This window comes from Anolis sagrei, chromosome 9 (genome assembly GCF_037176765.1).
Source record: "Anolis sagrei isolate rAnoSag1 chromosome 9, rAnoSag1.mat, whole genome shotgun sequence".
NCBI classification, from domain to species: domain Eukaryota; kingdom Metazoa; phylum Chordata; class Lepidosauria; order Squamata; family Dactyloidae; genus Anolis; species Anolis sagrei.
Window position 1 is genome coordinate 25,978,971 of NC_090029.1, and position 18,780 is coordinate 25,997,750.

The following is an 18,780-nucleotide window of genomic DNA, read 5'->3' on the forward strand; positions in this document are numbered from 1 at the left end:
CCATATGTATGGGGGTATTGGGGTAATGATACAAAAGGTTTGCTAGGCTAGACCCTCTTTCACTCAGACTCAGCCCCCCCCCCGAAACTCAGCCCCCCCCGAAACCCCCCCTGAAAATTTTTTAGCCCCCCCCCCGAAATGAAATCCTGGCTACGGGCCTGTCGGACCCTCTTCCTTTTTCCTTCCATTTTCCCCAGCATAATTGTCTTCTCTAATCTTTCCTTTCTTCTCATGATGTGGCCAAAGTACTTCATCTTGGCCTCTACTATCCTTCCCTCCAGTGAGCAGTTGGGCTTTATTTCCTGAAGTATGGACAGGCTGGATCTTCTGGCGGTCCAAGGCACTCTCAGCCCTTTCCTCCAATACCACAGTTCAAAAGCAACTATCTTCCTTCACTCAGCCTTCCCTATGGTCCAGCTCTCACATCCGTAGGTGACTATGGGGAATACCATTGCTTTGACTTTTCGTAAGAGCCTGATGACCTGGTGGTTAAACAAGCCTTTGAGAACGACTAGTTCTAGCTCAGTCCCTGATACTGTTGAATATGGCCTGTTGAGAATGATAGGGCTGTAGCAAGTAGTGTTGATAAAGCTCAAGAGGAGCATTGAAGTTGAATGGTCGGACAATGCCTGGGGAGCAGGCTGAGCCTGGGACTTTTGGTGGTTGTTACTTTTTTGTTCGGGCTTGAGCTCTGCAGGTGCTTGGAGAGAAGAAGAGGTGCAGAAAGAGACTAGTTTGGAGTGTATTCTTGCTTCATGAGCTGCTGAGGGAGTTTATCCACATAGACAAAAAAAAAATAATACCATTTTGGATCTCTCATCAAAGAACATTGCGTGAGTTGATGCAACTTTTTTGGTCGTGTCAGGAGTGACTTGAGAAACTTAAAGTCGCTTCTGGTGTGAGAGAATTGGGCATCTGCAAGGACTTAAACATGATTGATCCGACTCTGTCATGGTTTCAATACTGGCAGGTAAATGAAAATTTTCTGATAGACAGGGAGAGTAGGCTTTGAAACAAAGGAAACGTTTTGGGATATTAAAAATAGAGATGAAACTAACCAAAAAGATCAACCAACAACTATTAACATGGTCAACAGAAGAAGAACAGGTAAAAGAGGCAACTCTGGTTTGTTTTGTGGATGGTTGAGCAAAGTGCGATGAGGAGAAAATGGAAACTGCCATTTGAAACAAAAGGTGGTGCAACATGATTCAAGGAGATGGTGCTCCAGTTTAGTGTTCTTATTGTATTGTCGAAGGCTTTCATGGCTGTAATCACTGGGTTGTTGTAGGTTTTTCAGGCTGTAGGCCATGTTCCAGAAGCATTCTCTCCTGATGTTTCGCCTGCATCTGTGGCAAGCATCCTTAGAGATTGTGCGGTCTGTTGGAAACTACGAAAATGGGATTTATATATCTGTGGAATGTCCATGGTGGGAAAAAGAACTCTTGTCTGTTGGAGCTAGGTGTGAATGTTTCAGTTGGCCACCTTGATTAGCATTTGATGGCCTGACAGTTTCTAGGTGTGGCTTGTTACTGACTGGGAAATTTCCTTGTTTGAGAGGTGATTAGGTGTTCCTGATTGTTTCCTGGCTGGAGTTTCCCTGTGTTTGAGTTTTGTTTTTTATTTACTGTTTTAATTTTAGAGGTTTTTTTTAGTACCGATAACCAGATTTAGTTCATTTTCATGGTTTCTTCCTTTCTGTTGAAATTGTCCACATGCTTGTGGATTTCAGTGGCCTCTCAGTACTAAAAAAACTTTAAATAAAAAACAAAACTCATTACCTCTGAGGATGCTTGCCATAGATGCAGGCGAAACGTCAGGAGAAAAATTGCCTCCAGAACATGTCCATATAGCCCGGAAAAACCTACAACAAGGCCATGAAAGCCTTCGACAATACATTGAACTTCTATAAATGTTAAACATTGATGAAGCAAGAACACTCCCCTGGGGCAGGCCATTCTTCTGTTTCCGCCATCCGCTTCTCTGGCCCTGAAACTCAACAAAAAAGCGCCTGTTTTGTAACATGTTTCCTATGAGAGAAGCCTTCCACAGGATAGTAATACATCTGGGTGTCCCCTGAGCAACATCTGGGCAACATCTCTTAACGGAAGCGATGAGAATCACCATTACATTTCATAAGGTGCATCTCACTCATCTGTCAGCCCTGACTATGGGTCATGTCCCCACTTTTGTTAGGTTTAATTGCAAAGGATTTATAATATAAAATGTGAGGATGCAATCTAGCCAGGACTTCTCCGATTACCGATTTTGGCCGGTTGCAGCCCTGTGCTGCTTTCTGTAAAAAAGACTTGCTGAAAGATATTTTAGTTTTGAGTAACTGTATGGGATTGTGTCATTAGAATGTAGGCTAATAGTAATTAATAATAATAATAATAATAACTATTATTATTTTCATTTATCACCCGTCTTTCCAGATGGCTTGTACTGCTCTCTTCAACATACAGAACTTAAATTGCAGTATTAAGTGGGAGAAATGAAAGTGAAATGCCCGTTGTGACACAAACCATTCCTCTGCCTCCCAAAAACAGAAGTTGAGTGAGGAAGGACCTATTGCTTCTTAAGAAAGAATATGTATCTAGAGACTGTAGCCTCCAGATTTAGGGACACCGGAACATAGAAATAAGCAAACACAAATGGAACTGTATGAATATGAAATGTATGAATTCCACTTAATACAACCAATTTAAATAATTATGTACAGACCTGTAGGATTACACGCCTGTACACTCCAGACTGTAAATTGACAGAAATCACACAAAACAGTTGCAGAACCCTTAGATTTTTCTGGGCACTCTGTATCTGACTTCAGAACAGCAGCCCTCTATGCAAAATATCTTCAAAGGGAGGCAGACTGGGATATATCCACAAACTACAGTGCATAGATAAAGTGTTTTCCATACATACTACACCTATTAGAGCCCTAGTTAATACTCTGGCCTCATGAAGGCTCTCTTGCCCATTTTATCACAACTATTTTCTGGCTCCCAGCATGCTACTTTCCCACATTATTCACAATGGTTTTCAGCAGGATCCATCCAGGTTCCCCCTATTCCACCATTAAAACCGGACTCATCATCTCATCACCATAACCACAAGTGTAGTGTTTCCACTACCATCCATAAACACACACTTAATGGGTATGTCTATATGTAACTCCATGAGCGCCTTACCTCTTGTTTTTGTGTTGGTGCTTCCAAAGAAAGAGTAGCTCCTTTGCCGTTGGGAGAAGCACAGGGTTAAGAGAACGGAGCTCGAGAGCCACACATTGTTAGATGATTTTATTTGAAATACTTTGAAGTAAACATTATAGCAAGGCACAAATGCCACTGCAGATTAAATAGATATGTGATGGCTTGGGAGGGACGCCCCTGCCCTCCCCAAACCCCTGCTATCGTTACTATAGCTAGGCTACCTTGTAAAACATTCCCTAGGCTAAAATGTACACAAGTATCAAAAAATACAAAGGGTTCTTATCAAAACACGTTCAGACGAGAAAGTGAGCAATTCATATGCAATAAGATAAATAGGGTTTTGTTTCTTTTTAAATTATTTATAGTAAACAATGAGCAGGGTTCCGATCCAAAACATAAAAACGGTATATAAAAAAAGGAAATATTACAAGAAGCATGAGAGGAAAGCACACATGAAGGGGGGGGGACAGCACAGGTGGGGAGCGCGATGCGAGGAAATATCGGGAGTCGAATCAGTCAACTGAACAAAAGACTGCAGGCTCGGAGAAAAGGGATGGAAAAGCAGGAGCACTTGGAAGAGGAGGGAAACAGGGATATATATATATATATATATATATATATATATATATATATATATATATATATTCATTCATTCATTCATTCATTCATTCATTCATTCATTCATTCATTCCCCTGGAGCAAACAACTTCTTCAGGACGGGCTTCTCTCTTATCCTCAAACCTTCTCTGATGAAACAATCGGGATCCGATTTCGCTGAATGTGGGAGCTGCGCTAAACTGTGTTTCCTCCCAAAATACTGTGATGGAAGGTTTGCAGGGCAAGTCTTGCTGATACAGCAAAATAATAGAATGACATATAAAGGGCAGTATGCTGGCCCTATAATAGAAAACCAAAAGGAGCTCTTCCTTCCTTAATACAAACCAGAGATGGGAAACTGTGACCTTCCAGACTGGTTGGGGATTACAACTCCCACTAGGAATTATGGGGAATTAAGGGAGCTGCAGTGAAACAAACGCCCAAGGTACACAACTGCCCTCCTGTAGACGTTTAATATGTATCTGCCTCAATTCTCACTGAAAGGGTGTACGCTCAGGGGAGAAAGAAGTCTGATAGTTCCATGCACTGACCCTCCCAAGCTTGATGTTTGGGCAATTCTTTGAGCAAACCAGCCTTTGATTTTGTTAGAAAATGCTCCAGCTCAACTCCAGCAGCAACTCGATGGGTTGACAATGAGACAGACTACGTACACACAGAACAAAAACATACAATTCTTTTGTGCAAAACTTATAAACACAACCCTCTCCCTGTCGAAAGGGGGGAAAATGATATACACCAGTATTGAAAGAATCTTTTCCATGAAGGGATAGTTCAAAAAGTAATTTTGATTGTATTCATTGAGTGTTTGGAAGTTGGAGAGAGTTGTAGTTTTGAAGTGTGTATGGAAGGCTCAGTGGATCCGTGAGACAAAAGGTATTAACATAAATGGATGTGGTCCAGACAGAACAACTGGGAGCAAAACAAAGACACACAAGAAAAACCTGAAGGCAAAGCTATTTTTATGAAAAGGAGGGAAAGGTGGATGAGGTGTCCGAGGGGGTGGGGATGCGGGGGGGGGGGGGGTTGTGTGTGTTTGAGTGGTTTGTGAGTGCTCCTGTTATTTGAAGGTGGAGGGAGGGAGATAAAGGAGGGATACAGAAAAGTGCTCCTGATTCTGGAGGTTCAAACATGTTTCAACAGGACATTCGTTTCCTCCCTCGCATCCGTTACATAATCAGTGCCGCGGAGACGGTGGCAGTTTCTACGTTTCCGGTTTCCCTTTCTAATTGAAGCAAATAGGACGCAGAACCAACAGCACATTTGCGACCACCCTCCACGCGTTCCAATCGACACCGTAAAGCAAGGAAAACACACTCTTAAATATTGGGAGACTTTGAATGTTTGTTCTGAGAGCTGGGCTTCTCTGTAGTGCAGGACACAGAGCTGCCCTTTGAGTCTTTGCTCCTTGAACTGTCTCCCTCTTCTTCCACAACGCCTGTCTCGCCGTTAGGTTCTGCGAGTCTTTTCTCACTCGTCTCCATCTTGACATCCTCTTTGCTGCCCCCTTGTTCCGGCTCCTGTTCATCTCCGTCCTCCTCCTCCTCTTCCTCCTCCGGATCCTTTATTTTATGAACGATGAACTGGTGCCGATTCAGAGAGATGTGAGAGGTGTAACACAGGCCGCACAGCAGGCACTGGAAAGTGGAGCTGTCCGACTTGTGCCGAGGGATGTGCTCCAGGAATTCAGTCTCCGTGGCCGTTGCGAAACCACACTTCGCGCACTTCCAGCGGGCTGTTTTCAGCTTCTTTGCTGGTGGGTCTTCAGATCCTGACGGCGTCGCTTCCGTCCGGTCCAAACCTCCAGCAGATACCCTCTTTGGAAATTTTGCCTGTGAAACCAACACACAATGTTACTGAACCAAACGGTGATACACACTCTGGTTACATCCTGAATAGATTAGTGCAACGCACTCTACGTGGGGTTGCCTTTGAAGACTGTTCGGAAACTTCAACTAGTCCAACGGGCAGCAGCCAGATTGCTCACTGGAGCACCATACAAGGAGCACAACCCCCGCCCCCGCCCTTGTTATGTCAACTCCACGGGCTGCCGGTCCATTTCCAAGCACAGGTCTTCGCCTATAAAGCCCTATACGACTCCGGCCCAGCTTACTTGTCCGAACGTAACTTCCTCTACGTTCCGCCTCGTAGTTTAAGATCCACTGGGGAGGACCTACTCTCGGTCCCACCAGCCTCACAAACGCTTCTGGTGGGGACGAGGGACAGGGCCTTCTCGGTGGTGGTCCCCCACTTGTAGAATTTGCTCCCCAGTGAGATTAGGCTGGCGTCCTCCCTCCTTTTCTTTAGGAAAAGAACTGAAATCGTGGTTTTGGAACCAGGCTTTTAGCTAGCAGGCGCAATGGCACTTTGGACACTGAATTGGACTATATTATGATTGTTATGATAATGGAAACGACCATGATTGTATAGTTAATGTTATTGTTTTAATCTATTGTGTTTTTATGCTTTAATTCTTTTAAATATTCGAAGCTGCTGGAAGATGATACTTGTTCCTAGTATAACTTAGAACAGTTAAGTGTCTCATTTTCACTATTCTCCAGATGACAATTCTCCATTCTTTATTTTACAAGGTCCCAATATGTCCACAGTAATCTATCATTGTTGTAGGTTTTTTGGGCTATGTGGCCATGTTCTAGAAGCATTCTCTCCTGATGTTTCACCTGCATCTATGGCAGGCATCTGAGGATGCCTGCCAAAGATGCAGGCGAAACGTCAGGAGAGAATGCTTCTAGAACATGGCCATATAGCCCAAAACCTAGTGATTCCACAACCTAGTGATTCCAGCCATGGAAGCCTTCGACAATAACCTAGAAACTGCAAGACATTTCCAAAACAAAGGTGGCAAGGAAACAAAGAAAAAGGTCAGTCACCCCACTTTCATATTTTAAAGAAAGGACTGCAGATTACTTTTGTCAAGTCTTCTGCTGGAGCTTTGGCTTTGACGATCTGGGAAAGGTCTGGGTTTTTGATGCCATGCATGAGGCTGATGTGGCTCTCCAGCAGAGACGGCTGCGGAAATGTCTGAACTTCTTCTGTGCAGTACCTTAAAAAATAAAAAGCAAGACAAGGAGGTGAGGATTAGTTGATTCTTGCTCTCATTCTATGAAAAGATCTCCTTTGCAGTCTAGTATTTAAGCAACATTTGAGAAAAGCCAAACTGCTCCCAGAAAAAAGCTGCATGTCAAAAATGAAATAAAAAAATGATAGTATTCCTTGCCAAGAGCCATGGATGAGAAGCAAAGAGTATTCTGTTCCACAGACAACAAAGGTGACGTTAGCCTGACTTGCAGATCTTATCTGTGCAATGAGGGCAGCTAAGGACTGTTTCCATCTAGATAAAAAGGAAAGGTTTTTAGGGGACAAGGTTCTGTTTTGTCTTTCTCTTGGTGGGAATTGCAACCGTCATACTGTCTTCAGGAATGAATGCAGACCATGAAATGTGGGAGTTGAAACACTAAAGACTAAACTACTAGATACTGCAGACAGTGTTTTATCAGTATGCCGTGTCGCAATAGCAAAAGGCACTTTCATGTCTCCTTACATGTAATATTACTAATAATATAAATTTATATTATTCATATTATTAGTATTATTTAATAATTTATATACTAATATATAAATAAAAATATAATGTTCGTTTGTGAGATTAACATAACTCAAAAACCACTGGACGAATTGACACAAATGTGGACACAATACCCTTAAAAGGCCAATGAGTGAGTATCACTCATAACCCCCTCTCCAAAAGAGTGAAAGGACTGAAAAACCGCTAAATGACAAAAAGCTAAATGACGATACAATAAAAAAGGGAAGGAAGAGGGAGGGAGGGAGGGAGGGAGGGAGGGAGGGAGGGAGGGAGGGAGGGAGGGAAGGAAGGAAGGAAGGAAGGAAGGAAGGAAGGAAGGAAGGAAGGAGAGAAGGAAACCTGGAAGCAAAGAGCAAAGGAAGGAAAGAAAGAGGTAGAGAAGGAAGCAAGGAGAAAAAGGGAAGGAAAAGAAAAAGGAAAGAAGGAAATAAAAAAGGAAAAGAAGAAAAGAGGGAGTAAAGGAAGGAGGGAAAGAAGGAAAAAGAAAGAAGAAAGGATGGAAGCAAAAAGCAAAGGAAGGAAGGAAAGAGGTAGAGAAGGAAGCAAGGAGAAAAAGGGAAGGAAAAGAAAAAGGGGGGAAGGAAGGAGGTAGAGAAGGAAGGAAGAAGGAAAGAAGAAAAGGGAAGGAAAGAGGGAGTGAAGAAAGAAGGGAAAGAAGGTGAGGAAGAGGGAGGGAAGGTTGGCCACAGTAACGCGTGGCGTGGCGGGTACAGCTAGTATTACAATATAATGTTATAGTACAATATAGTAATATTCAGTACTGATATTGTACTATGTTAATAATATAATATATTGTATGTATATATATCTTGTAAGCCGCGCTGAGTTCCCTTCGGGGTTAGAAAGGCGGCATATAAATGTCGTAAATAAATAAATAAATATTAAAGCCGTACGATGATTCCTGTCTTTGGTGAAAGTAAAGGCACAGTACATACACTGACTCTTTGAAAAGTCAACTCCGTTTTGGGGGTCTTTTTTGGGCTGCTGTGAAAGGAGCTCAGCTGGAGGCCTTGTGTACTTCTTTCCTGCCCCAAAGAAGGAACTATTGAACTAGATATAGCCTGGTGCTTGCATTATTAATGCCGAACACACAACGACCTTATCAGGGAATCTAGCTTAGGAAGTGAAAGATCTACCTCAATTAGTACATAATCCCTCATTCTCCTATGTCTTAAAACACAGCAGCAACAGATGACCCACTGCACCACGTTTCTTGTAGTTTTAAAGGCCCATTTTTTAAATAAAAAAACAAAGATAATACTTACCAACAGGTGTAAATCTTCTTCGCTGTATCATGATTGTTGCGAACGTGTCTGCGCAGGCTGTTGGTGGTGCTGAAGGACTGGTCACACTGTCGACAGGGATACCTCTTCACATTCTAAGAAATAGAAAAGCAGACTTAAGTTCTCAGGTGAAAGTGGATTTGGCTCCCAATTCGGTCCTGATTTCTGCAAAAAGCGAGGCCAGAGAATAGCAACAGGCTTAGATCTACGCAGTCTGGTTCATCACTTAGGAGAGAACTACTTCAGCCACACAATGGTCCATCTGGTCAGTAATGGGAAGACTCTTGGTATGTTTACAGTTTCTCTGAACAAATAAAACTTTTTTTAAAAAGTGGGACCACACCTCTTTTTGACCAGGGACCACTTGGCCAGGGACCACTTTGATCAGGGACCACTTTGATCAGGGACCACTTGACTAGGGACCGCTTGACCAGGGACCACTTTGACCAGGTGCCACTTGGCCAGGGACCGCTATGACCAGGGACCATTTGACCAGGGACCACTTTGACCAGGGACCTCTTTGACCAGGTGCCACTTGACTAGGGACCACTTTGACCAGGTACCACGTGACCAGGACCACTTTGAACAGGGACCACTCTGACCAGGGACCACTTTGAACAGGGACTGTTTTGACCAGGGACCATTTTGACCAGGTAGCACTCTCCAACATTAGTACCGAAAGGTTTACGAATCAGTTTTTGGTCAACTTTAGATTTGGTTTGTTTATCTGGGGTGCTCATTCAGAAAATTGCAATGGATAGACCACATCAGCTCTAGTTTCTGATCTAGAACATATGCTATCCAGTAGTCGCCATCTGCTTGCCAACAGAAAAACATTTTTAATGATCTAGAGCTGATGTGGTAGTAGTAATCTTTCGTGGGTAGTCAGCCTCTTCCCTCCTGACACATCAGTTGCCTCAGAACTATAAGAGAGTTTCGCAAGACCAGTCACTCTCGTTATTGTGTAGTTTCGAGGCAACGGTGTAGTAATGGTGAGGCAGCGGACCATATTTTTATTCTTGTGGATCACTGGTGGTTCATGGACCACAGAGTGAGAACCACTGATATACAGGGAAAGTAGCAAAATGAAGTGCTGCCCAATGGGCATGGGAGTTGTTCAATATAATTTGTAGGGTCACTGATTCCCATTAAATGTTCTCTTTTGTGTGATAGTGTACACTTTTGATTAGCATAAGAGTCAATAAAAACATAAACACATGAGCACAGAGGCAAATAAACAGATTTCACTTAACAACTCCTCCAGCAGCTCATAACACAGTACAAATGATGCACAAAAAATCTACCATCTACAAATAGAAAGCACATACCCAGATAAATACTTATAATATGATATAGGGACAAGACTTCAGAGACAATAAATAGCAACAAATACTTCAGCTGGCAGAAATGCATAAATTAATATTTCTGTTAAGATAGATATTGAGGAGGGAAGAGAGAGAGTCTTTTTCACAATTCCTGCAAGAGAGAAAGGAAAAGATACTACTGGCAAGTTCTGAGAACAAATCGTCCAGGTTTTAAATGATAAGTAAAAATACATAATGATTTTTTTCTTTCAAGTTTGTTAAATGGAAGAACAGTATCAATATTACATGAAAGCCAATGAAACAGGATGCAAAAAATCATATTTCCATCCCTGGTTTTTTTTCCCCCCAAGCTATCTTTGAATCTCTCCCATGGCAATCTTGAGGAAGGAAAAAAACCCCTCACTTCTCTTTTTCATACTTTTATGGGACTAATGAAAAGTAATTTAAAGAAAGCTTGTCGGAAGAGCAACCAAAACCTGGCTTCAAAGTTTTGTGGAAAGTCTTACCTTTCCATGGCTTTTCTTCATATGAGACACATAGCTTTCTCGATCAGAGATCAACTGTGAACACTCCCGACACGTCCAAGTGCAGGCTTTTGGCTTCGCCTTTGATTCCGGACTTGTATCTTTTGCGGTCAAGGAAGTCTGGGAAGTACCATTGATTACTGACAGCTCCTTTGATGTTGGGAGGACATTACTGCTGCTTCTTGTCTCTGCCTTTTGTCGGATGCTGGTGAGATCTTCAGGATTTTCAGGGACCCCATGGACGCTCTAACAAATAATAAATAATATCATCACCATCATCACCAACTGCATTTCATCAATGGGTCTTGTATTTTAACTCTCTGTATCTTGTTGTATGTGTTTTAATAGTGTTTTGTCTCTTGTTGTACTCCGCCTCGAGCCACAGGGAGACGCTGGTAATAAATGTATTATTATTATTACAACAGCAGCAACAATATTCAAGCAACAGAGTGTGAGCAATCAAGGATAACATCACCCCATTCACAAACCAAAACAAAGGGACATCGCCTAACCTTTCTTTTAAAACAGCAATAAACTGTTCTGCTCAAGAAAGCTCCATTTCATCATTTCCCACAAATCAGTTTAACACACTCAATATGCTACGAGGGTTTTCCGGAAAGTAAGGTTACAAGGCATGTAGGAATTTTCTTGGGGGAAGTTGGTATCACTGCTATGTAGTGGGAAGCCAGCGGAAGCAAATGAGCAGTGCCAGTCATCAGTAGCTCATCAACTGGCGCTGTGGTGAAGATTAGAGATGAGCGTCCTCATTCCATTTCCTTCCAAGTGCCAAGTTTGGGTCAGGTTTAGGGTAATATGCTACCTAAATGGGAAAACCCTTGTATGTTTTCCACATCACTTTCTATTCTACCACAACATCAAAAAAACACAACATTATCAGTTTAAGTTTCTATTAGAATAATACACTTGTTGTAGATAATGTAAAAGCTATTCTATGGTCTGGAGGAATCTGAATATTCTCTTTTCCTTTGTGTGCCCTTAAGTAATTGCTTCCTGGTCTGATCAAACGGCAGCTTACAGTTACATCTAAATTAATAAACTATGAGGAAGGCCTCCAACTGAGACTAGTAATCACGGTCTCATCCTTGTTCAAATAGCTTGCTCAAAACATAGATTACAGGAAAGGGGTAGTCTTCAGGAACTAACCTTGACATGCTGCATTAACTGGAGTTTCTGCATATACACCAACTGGCAATGTGGACACTTGAATACTCCTACCATCAGCTTGTTGGCGTTTTGTTGGAAATGTTCTTGCAGAAGCCTCTTCTTGTTAAAGACGGTCTCACAAGAGCATTTGTAGATCACCCTGGAGAAAATTCAATGGGAAATTCACAATAACATATATTAATCTCCCAAACAGAGCATTAAAATAATACAAAACTCCATTCCAGTAATCAATGTTGTTTAGGAAGAAATAATGCCAAAGAGACATAACATTTTCCTCTGGAAACAAACAGATATAAGAATCTCAAGGGCTGGAATGGTTTGGAAAAGTTCTTTGCACTAGAAAGAGGCCTTGGACAACTCAAAAGATGTGGATTACAAACTGGAGAAAGAAGAGGAATTGCCAGACTGTTGTGGACAATGTGAATATTTACCCAGACAGGCACTTACTGAGATGTCTTGTGAGGTTCTGCAGGATGCTGGCTAGTGATGTGAGCGGTGGTGCTATCTGCAGACTTGAAGGCCATGGGACAGAATGAACACTTGTGGAACACTTCGCAGTGTTTCTCATGAATGTGCACTTTGAGCATTGCTTGGGACATGAAGACAACCCCACAGTGAGTGCACCTAGAGAGAGAGAGACAGAGAAGCTATTGAATTAAGCACTGCAGTCAGAAATGGGTTTGAGATTCCCATATGTTTGCTTCACTAAATCCTACCACTCTCTGCATTTAATACAAACCTGTAGCCAACTTTGCGTGAGTAATGCAGGCAATTCTCTTTGACATGGGTTTGGAAATACGCCGACCGGCAAATGGCACCGCACTCAGGGCAGCAATAAGGGGATTTGTGAGTGTGGATTCTTTGATGCGCACAATAACTGCACTTGTTAGGCAACAGCATCTGGCACACCTGACACGTCTAAAGGGCGAAAAAAAGAAAGAGGTTCCCATTAGCCAAGCCGTCTTCCCAAATCATTGTTGGCACTTATTTTATTATTTATTTATTTACAGTATTGATATCCTGCCTTTCTCACCCCTGGGGGCACTCAAAGAGGTTTACACATAAATAATGGCAAGATTCAATGCCTTACATTGAGCATGACGTCAATACAAACAATGACAATAGTAAAACCACAATTAAATATAAATCATAATTAAAACAATACATCAACAAGCATTAAAACAATAAAACAGTCTCATCAGTCAAATCGCCATTCCAGTCAATGTCCCTCTAAAATGCTACATACACCTACTGTCCGAAGGCCTGGTCCCAGAACCATGATTTTAATTTTTTTCGAAAAGCCAGGAGGGAGGGAGCCGATCTTACTTCATTTAAGAGTGTGTTCCATAGGCGGGGGCCACAGCCGAGAAGGCCCTGTCTCTTGTCCCTGCCAGACGCATTTGTGCTGTTGATGGGAGCGAGAGCAGGGCCTCCCCAGATTACGAGGTGGGACGTAGGAGTGTATGCGTTCGGACAAGTAAGCTGGGTCAGAACCATATAGAGCTTCTCAGATCCCATCACTTCTCTCCTCTTTCCTGCACACAACCAACTATTTTTTTAGTAAGGATTTTAAAAATCTGACAAGCAACTGGCCAAGGAACTACGTACTGAACCAACAATTGTAGAGGAAAGACAAGAAAAGCAGAGATGTCTAGTGGCAGGGATGGCACATATTTCCATTTCTCTCTCTAACTTTAAACCATCAAAACTGGTGTGTGTCCCCAGTCACCTTTCAAATTGGAACCACAGCATCCTTTCTCCAACATTGCTAACATAAGGAGAAAAAGTTAAGAAGTTCTTTCCATTTCATGCTGACATTCTGTTTTGAACTATGATTTCAGGAGTCACCTCAAACAAAGAAGATGAATCACAAAGATATATGTGAGGTATGGTTCTGTCCAATGTCTCCCAGCAAGGTGTGCACCGTGAAGCTCAACGGCAAAGACCTATCTGCTCAAATTTCGCTTTTGTACAAAAGAGAAACCCTTCCAAGTTGTTTAAAGGACAGAGCCTAATGTCATTCTATTCCCCTTTCAAAATTGCATACCACAGAACAATCAGTTAATGACAACACAATGACAGCCTCTCGCCACCCTTGAAATGATCCAGTGCTTCAGATCGAGGAAATGGTTGGGATCAGATGCATTTTGGATTTGGCGAGGGGGGGGGGGTCAGAATACCAGTGTTTGCTATATGTACATAATGAGATATATTGGAGATGAGACTAAAATATAAACATATAATTAATATGGTTCATATACAGCTTATACACATAGCCTGAAGGTAATTTTATACACAATATTTTAAATATATCTGCATGAAACAAAGTTTATGTAAACTGAACCATTGGAAAGAAACTGTGTCACTATTGTTACAACCTATGTGGACAATTTCAGATTTCGGAATATTTCAGAATTCCATACAAAGCAGTGGTTCCCAACCTTTTTTTGACTAGGAACCATTTGACCAGGGACTACTCTCCAACATGAGTACCAAAAGAGTTATGAATAAATTTTTGGTCAACTTTTGATTCGGTTTGGTTATATGAGGTGACGATTCAGAAAATTGCAGTTGATAGACCACATCAGCTCTTGTTTCTGCTGCAAAACGTATGCAATCCAATAGTTGCCATCTGCTCGCCCACAAAAATCGAATGTTCATTTGTGGGATTAACATAACTCAAAAACTACTGGGTTAATTGACATGAAATTTGGACACGACACCCCTAACAGACCAACAAGTGACCATCAGTCATAACCCCCCCCCCCACAAAAAAAAACCAGCGGAAAGGACTTTAAAATCCAAAAAAGCTCAATGACAATACAGTGCATGTGTGAAAACGACAGCTTCCAGCATCCCCTAGACTAGGCCCTTTAGGGGAGGAGGATGCTCCGAATGCACTGCTGCCAAGATGCAAGCTTGCTTCTCCTTGGATTTCTTTAAGAGCATCCCAATCCCTGCATAGTTCCAATTTCCTATTCCTGGACTGCAACTAATGACCTATAAAGCCCTAAATGGTTCGGACCCCGCCTATCTCTGCGATCACATCTCCTTCTATGAACCATTGCAAACTCTTAAGATCTTCTGGGGAGGCCCTCCTTTCGCTCCCACCACCATCACAAGTATGGCTGGTGGGGATGAGAGAGAGGGCCTTCTTGGTGGTGGCCCCTTCCAAAGGAAATCAGACAGGCCCCGTCCCTCCCCTCCTTTTGTAAGAGCTTGAAGACCAAGCCTTTGAGAATGACCAGTTCTAGCCCAGCCCCAAACATTGCTGAATATGACCTTATACTCCCTACCTATTACCCCGATCATGCCTCTAATAGGCCCTGGAAATGAGCAGCCACAGACCTGTACCTGCTATTGTTGTTAGCCTGTTATAGCACTCTACTCAATTCCCAGTCCCCTCATATTTTGAGTTTGCACTAGCCTTGCCCAGGCCTTTTAATTGCTCTGAACAGGCAGGATTATTTTTAATATATATGTGTTATTGTGATAATTTTAGGCTCATGTTGTTTTGTTAATTTTATGTCATGCTGTTTACTTTGTATGTTTGGGTGATGTTACTTGGAAACCGACCTGAGTTCCCCTTGGGGAGATAGAGCAGTATATAAATAAAGTTTATTATTATTATTATTATTATTATTATTATTATTATTATTCCCTGCAATTCTCCAGATAGATAAGACAGAGATCGATATTGGTAGATAGATCAGTCAGGAGGACTACTGGGAGTTGAAGTCCAAGAATAAGTAGAGAAGGAAGAAAGAAGAGAAAGTGAAAGGGAAAGAAAAAGGGAGGGGAAGGAAGGAAAGAGGTAGAAAAGGAAGGAAAGAGAGAAAGAAAGATGGAGAGAAAGAGAGAGAGAAGGTTGGCCACAGCAACACGTGGCAGGTACAGTTAGTTTAATAATATAGAGCCATGGACCTTATCTGAAGTCTCGGGGCCCGCCAGTGGGTCACGGTCCACAGGTTGGGAACCACTGACATATATAAAAAGTAAAGGTTGTCCACTGACATTAAATCCAGTCATGTCTGACTCTGAGGTGTGGTGCTCATCTCCATTTCTAAGCCGAAGAGCTGGCATTGTCCATAGATACCTCCAAGGTCATGTGGCCGGCATGACTGCATGGAGTGCCGTTATAAAGAGATGTTAAAGCAATACTAGCCTAGTGTGATAGGTACTTGTTCCAACAGAAATGTGTAGGATGGGGTTTGGGTTTATCGACTGTGAACAATCAAAATGTCACAGTTTCTCCTGCACCTGTACATATATAAAATACAGAACCTGAGCAGTTATTTGTTAGACTACAACTCTCAGTACGTAATCCCCGGTGGCTTTGTTGGTTGGGAATTCTAGCAGCTATAATCTTTAAAAAGTAGCTTTTCAAGCTCTTACATGCATACTACCTCAATTGTTCTAAATCTTTTAAATTTGCTTATTCTAATTCCTTTAAAAAAATTCTACATCAAGAACATTTTTGGGACTCTGCTTTTCCCCAAAATGTGCTATCTTTTTAAATATAATATCTGCAGCATAATTTGCAACGTTTAAGGATGTTCAACCTGCACTGCTCCCAATCTTCTTTGAACATCCTGCCAGATGATGAGTCCTAATGAACTCAGAGGCTTGGTCACTATTATATGTCAATTTAATCTCAATGGAGATAGTATCTCGCTGTCGGTTTTGACCTAGATGCAAGCTATCACTAGAAAGGGGAAAATACTGATTGCGTAATGGAATCATGTTTCATAGTCATTTTAAGAGACTGTGTGGCCTACGTACAGTCCACAATGAGGAACAAAAAACACTTCTTCAATTCTACAGATGGGCAAAGGATCTTGCATTGAAACTATGTCATTCCAGTTCCCGAATTTTCCCTTTATTTAGATCAGGGGTCCTCAAACTTTTTAAACAGAGGGCCAGGTCACAGTCCCTCAAACTATTGGAGGGCCGGATTATAATTTGAAAAAAAAAAGGAATGAATTCCTATGTACACTGCACATATCTTATTTGTGGGGCAAAAAATACAATATAATAATTAAAATGAAGAACAATTTTTATAAATATAATGTTGTAGTAGAGTCTGCTGGCAATGATACTACTACTAGTGGGAGTAGGAGAGGAGGGAAACGAGGTGCTCTGGTGCTTGAGGAAGAACAATAAAGAAAGCATATCCGGGAGATACTTATGTCTCCCACAGATGAAGACTCTTTCGAAGGTTTTTCAGAGAGTGAAATGTGTGAGGAGGAAGAGGGAGATGGGAGTAGAGGTGTCAAACGGATTACTCGAGAGCAGGAGTCAGACAAAGAATGTCAGAGGAAAAGGATCTGGGACATATATAGTGCTCCCACTGAAGATGAGGATTTCATGGGCTTTACTGGAAGTAATGGGTTGGGAGTAGTAAGGATGAAGGGGAACCATTGGATTGGACTCAAGTGCAAGAAGTCAGGAATGTGTGCATGCAATCCACATCCAGTGAAACATTTGAGGGCTTTTTTGGGGATTGGCAGTTTGGGGATACCAGAGATTCATGGGGAGACTTAAGTCTTGATATAAGGTGAAAGAGTTAGAGAGATGGGTGTTGGCGCTCAGCTGTAATGGATAAGACAGCTGACAGCGATGAGGAAAGGGCGGAGAGCAGCTCATCAACTGATGATGAGTTGTAGGATATATGAAGGCACTGAAAGTTTGGAACTTTGTAGTAGGCAAAGTGTTGGATACGCGCCTTGGGCTTTGTTGCTGCCGCTTTTCTTGTTGGGCTTGGGTCCTGGAACTGCAGGTTGCTGTATTCTTCGTGTGCTGACCGGCTTGAACTCTCGTAAGTGTGGATTTCCCCTCTCCTTGACCACGGACTGTTTCTGACGACGACTCTGCTTCTTGGACTTTAACATCTTCTACTGGGACTTCTTCGACCTTGGACTGTTTTTGGACGACGGCTTCTCTTCACAGCGTTTTGTTTTGGCTTTATCTTTGAACTGTGTGATTTTGGTGCATTTTGTTTGAACTCTTGTTTAACCCGGATTATTTGCCAGTTTAATCTGGTTTATTTGCTTAGTTCGTTTTTTAAGCTAAAAATTGCTGCAAACTTTGAGTTTGGGCCAGAGACACTGAAGGAAGTGTCTCTGGGTCTTGTTTGCTTTGATTTAATAAACTGTTGATTTGTTTACATTACTGTGTCGGGCTCTTTAAGGCATCTGAGTTCTGACATATAAACTTATTACTATTTCAGTGGGAAGTGTGGGCCTGCTTTTGGCTGATGAGATAGAATTGTTGATGTTGTTGTGTGCTTTCAAGTCATTTCAGACTTAGGTTGACCCTGAGCGAGGGCCGGGTAAGTGACCTTGGAGGGCCATATCTGCCCCCGGGCCTTAGTTTGAGGACCCCTGATTTAGATTCTCGAGTAATCTTTCACTTGAGAAAGGTTTTGGCTTGCTAACATGTTCTGGTTCTCCTCTTGTAATAAAGCAGCTTTCTGCTGAGTCAGTCATTCCAGGAAAAAGACGGAAAGCTCAATCACACTTAGTCACTGCTTTTCGTAATTAGGCCAAAACCCTTGCCAGAGAGAGAGAGGTGCCCAACGCATTATTTCTTCTTAATCTACCTGCGAGGCAGCCAGAAGAAAAACATATGGCCCCATTATTCGCTGGCAAGCACTCACTAGACAAGCCCAGAGTTCCAGAGAAAACTCATTTATTACAGAGACATTGTGAGAGCGTCCTTTGTTGTGATTCATGCCAGACTTTTAGGGGATCAAGCGCTGACATTTTCCCTGCCTCTTTTCAAGTACTTCTCTGTGCATGCCAGGTAACAGAAAGCCAGCAACTCCTCACAGTTACAAGCTGTGGGAAACTGAGTCCAGAGCCTGGAAAAATTATCAGTGGATTGTAACTCCCCAAATGTCTCAGCCTGCAGGGCTACAAGTCACTCTGGCTGGATCAAAGGAGCCGTGGTCTTAAAAAATAACTTTGCCAGCAAGAATGTGTCCAGATGATTGGTGCCTGCTTACAGAGGATGTGTTGTACAGTAAGGGAA

General features: G+C 42.2%; 1 protein-coding gene across 1 annotated transcript in view; it reads right to left on the reverse strand.

Moving 5' to 3' along the window:
• Positions 1 to 3,281: 3,281 nt before the first annotated feature.
• ZNF592 (zinc finger protein 592) overlaps positions 3,282 to 18,780 on the reverse strand; it is a 40,357-nt gene continuing 24,858 nt past the window's right edge. The window contains exons 3-9 of the mRNA XM_060755338.2: positions 12,488 to 12,666; positions 12,196 to 12,372; positions 11,728 to 11,887; positions 10,546 to 10,809; positions 8,697 to 8,809; positions 6,753 to 6,888; positions 3,282 to 5,656 (exon numbers count right to left, since the gene is read on the reverse strand). Of these exons, the coding sequence (XP_060611321.2) occupies positions 5,144 to 5,656; positions 6,753 to 6,888; positions 8,697 to 8,809; positions 10,546 to 10,809; positions 11,728 to 11,887; positions 12,196 to 12,372; positions 12,488 to 12,666 (1,542 nt within the window). The 3' untranslated portion in view covers positions 3,282 to 5,143. The remainder of the gene's footprint in view (positions 5,657 to 6,752; positions 6,889 to 8,696; positions 8,810 to 10,545; positions 10,810 to 11,727; positions 11,888 to 12,195; positions 12,373 to 12,487; positions 12,667 to 18,780) is intronic.